General features: G+C 41.8%; 1 protein-coding gene across 1 annotated transcript; it reads left to right on the plus strand.

Annotated features, from left to right (window-relative positions):
* The first annotated feature begins 236 nt into the window (after nucleotides 1–236).
* On the plus strand, nucleotides 237–2,209 carry LOC109479176 (tripartite motif-containing protein 3-like). The gene has a single exon (XM_019781071.1). The coding sequence runs from the start codon at nucleotides 244–246 to the stop codon at nucleotides 2,047–2,049; it is 1,806 nt and encodes a 601-aa protein (XP_019636630.1). The 5' UTR covers nucleotides 237–243; the 3' UTR covers nucleotides 2,050–2,209.
* The last annotated feature ends 1,542 nt before the right edge of the window (nucleotides 2,210–3,751 follow it).

The raw sequence follows: 3,751 nt of genomic DNA on the forward strand, positions 1-3,751 counted from the left end.
GACATTGAAAATAAAATTGTCCTCATGCAAGTTTTACTTTCAAATTGCTAATTTACTGTATTGTACAAGTTGGACCCCTATAGAGATATCACTGATTCAGAAATATAAAAAAACAACAACAAAAAAATCCCTACCTACTAACCCTAATTTTTACATGACTAAAACAGGAACAAAACATTTTTTCCCTATGCCTAACTGAAACTCTAGACGGCTCTGGCGTCACACATTTGAAAACACAGCAAAATGGCGGCTGCACCGTCTAGTTTGGGGACACAAATCCGTGAAGAACTGTCCTGCAGCATCTGCCTGGAGCTGTTCACCAGGCCCAAGGTGCTGCCCTGTCAGCACACCTTCTGTCAGGGCTGCCTACAGGGTGTTGCAGGGTGGGGAGGGACCTTCTGGTGCCCAATCTGTCGTCGTCAGGTCAGGCTGCCACCCCGGGGGGTCGCAGGTTTGCCAGACAATCTCATGGCAGCAAACATGTGTGAGAAGTTCCAACAACAAGCTACAACATCAGAGGAAACAAGGCAGCAACCCCAGTCTGCAAACAGGTGCTTTTTTCACCCTACTGAAGTGTACAGAATATACTGTAAACAATGTCAGATGCCAGTTTGTGACGAGTGCATAGAGGGGGCTCATAATGGTCATCTTCTAACAACCATCAAAAAAGCTGGACAGGAAAGCAGACCTACAGTCCAGGCCTTGATCCATGAGGGGAGGAACATTCTGGAAAGTTACTGTGGCTTCATCAGAGGTCTGAGAGAGACTGAAAAAATCCTGAATGAACAGAAACAGCAGACAGACAATGCTATCACTCAGGCTTGCAATGAACTCTTGGCAAAAGTGGAACAAAATCACACGAAAAACTTGGAGAAAATACAGACTGAAAGGGACCGAGTGTTGGCAAATGTCAATGAACTGTCTGCTGCCTGTGATCGAGCAGAACAAGAACTGCAGCAGGGAGGGGTCGAGATTCTCGGTCAGCAAACCGCTCTGACAGAGGTGGTAGGAAAGTACAGAGGAAAAGCAGCACCAACTCCTGTACAAACCCAGCCTGCTGTCTTTCAGCCCACAGACACCCCCGTGCCAGTATTGGGACATGTGACGGTCCAGTCTCTCCCATCTGCACCAATCCCAGCAGCACTTGCAGCAAGGGGCACAGGTCATCACCATGGTAACCAAAGGCAAGAGGAGCATCAGCCTCAGAAGGTGACATTTGGTGGACTGGGATCAGGAACAGGACATGTACAGTTCAGGCGTCCATGGGGTGTCACAGTGTCAGATGAAGGGGAGATTTTTGTAGTAGGGAGGGGGAACCTGAGAATCCAAGTCTTCACCCTGCAGGGAACGTTTGTACGACAGTTCCCAGCAGTCGTGTCAGGTGAACAGGAGATGTACCCATATGATATGGCCATGGACGGGGAGGGGAACCTGTGGGTAGTGGGGCGAGTGTGGGTGGGGTACACATACTCTGCTAACTTTGCTGTACAGTTCAACAAACAGGGCAGCGTGCTGAGGAAGATTGACCTACAGGAGACAGGGTGGCCCAGAGGAGTTGCCGTGGACACCAGGAGGAACCACATCCTCATCACACAAACCACAGGAGACAGGGACAACCGACATGGTGAAGTTTTGGTGTTCAGGCCAGATGGAACACTTGTGGGAACTGGCGGTCAGCAGCAGGGGATGAAGGGACCACAGTACATCACTGTGGACAGGGAAGGGAACATTCTTGTGTCAGACAAGGACAATCACCGTGTCTTTGTGTACAGCTTTGAGGACGGACAGTTTCTGTTCCAGTTTGGAGGCAGGGGAAGTGGTGAAGGTCGGCTAAAGCATCCCCATGGCATCTGTACAGACAGGACAGGTAACATCATCGTGGCAGACTGGGGAAATGACCGTGTGGAGATGTTTGACAAGACAGGAAAATTCCTCAAACACATCACTACAGACATGGTGAGGCCACAGGCTGTTGCCATGGCAACACAGGGACAGCTGGTAGTAACTAATCATATGGAGGACAAAGTCAGCATATTCCAGAACTTCTGAATCTAAGTGAGGTGATTAAAAAATCTTAAAGCAAACAATTTAGTCTATTAGTAAACCAATCTGTAAGAATATCAATGTGTAAACTCTGTTGTTTAATATAAAGCTTTTTACTTTAGCACAGGTAACTATCTGGTAGAAAGAATTCATCTTAAAATAAACTACTCAAGATCCCAGCCTAAAGGCCTTCTAGAATATACTTAACTAAAATCAAAGTTTGCCACTAATAGATACAGTTAGAACAGAAAATGTACACCTACATGTAACAAAGGATATTATTATATATTGATCAAAAGTAGGAATAGAGAATATGATAGATAATTTAATCAGTAAACAATAATGTAATGAAAAAAACTGTAATTTTTTCTAAAAATACATGTATCTCGAGAGAGAAGAAGAGAAACATGTAAATCATTACATATTTTAGGTAATATACATAATGTATAAAACATAGCCTAGTTTCCCTATCATACATTTCTTCTGAGTTTCCGTATTATATATTATAGTTTCCTCTCAGTATTTTTAGTGTACTTAAGAATTGTGACTTAAAGTATATGTAAAGAAGTGTGTAATTCAGTTGGCAGACTTGAAATGCTTCTTGTTGTTTTACTACAAATAAACCATTCAAAAATATATTACTCTCTTGAAGCTACCTTATTTACTGTATTTAGCCTAAATGGGGAATGAATATGCAACATACTTCATTGTCATTGTCAATAAAAGTGCAAATTGACTTTATAAATAAGTTAAAAAAAGAAAGTTGTCATAATGATACTACACTTAATTCTAATACAATGTATTTACAAAATGTATCCGAATAGAGTGAATTCATTTTATCTGAGTCATCTATGCCAAGAAGACTTCAAAAGTTTAAGGTTATACCCATTGGGGAAACAATCACGCGGTAGCTTGTTCTATAGTGTCTAAATTTTGGTTAGATTTATCAGTTTCAGTTTATTTATTTAACCAGAAGATACACTCAGGTCATTTGACCTGTTTTTCAGGTAGATCTGGGTACAATAAAAATGCAGAAACAATACAATGATAACAACACAGTACATAGCACATAATAGCCATACAGCAGTACAAATACAATATAATTACAATGAGTTTTTGAAGGCCGTTACAGTTCGGAGCTTTCTCTGTTCTATTGTGAGCTGGTTCCACAGCACTGGACCCTGGTACTGTATCATAACGTTACATGTACATTGTACAGTACAAGCTAGAGCGTAAGTAATGTAAGAGACTTCTGGTCCAGTTGGTTGTTGAAAAAAAGACACTGGAACAAAAAAAAAAGGAAGCCTGATATTGATAAAAACACATATTAAACACCTCAGAAACTTGGGCCTAAAACTCTGGTTTGAGAGCATTTAGCTCGAGCGTTACTTCTGGTTCAGTTCACTGATTATATATTATGCATATATATGTCAAGATTATATATGATATAATATTGATAAAAATGCCTAAAAACATGTGAAAAACAGGCCAGAGACTGAAGCTCAGATTGAAGGGTATTTAGTTATGATCCACAGTTATCATACATGTACATGTACAAGCTAGAGTGTACTAAGTAATGTAAGCTGGAGCCTTCTGGTCCAGTTTGCATGTCCCACTTCCTGTCCAAGGCCAGGCAATAACACAGCTAATTTCCCGCCGGGAAGTGGGTAATTTTTCAGCCAGGCCGCCCGCCGCTGTTCTCACTAAC

The sequence above is a fragment of the Branchiostoma belcheri genome, unplaced genomic scaffold, assembly GCF_001625305.1.
Source record: "Branchiostoma belcheri isolate BF01 breed outbred unplaced genomic scaffold, Haploidv18h27 scaffold1061, whole genome shotgun sequence".
Lineage (NCBI taxonomy): Eukaryota > Metazoa > Chordata > Leptocardii > Amphioxiformes > Branchiostomatidae > Branchiostoma > Branchiostoma belcheri.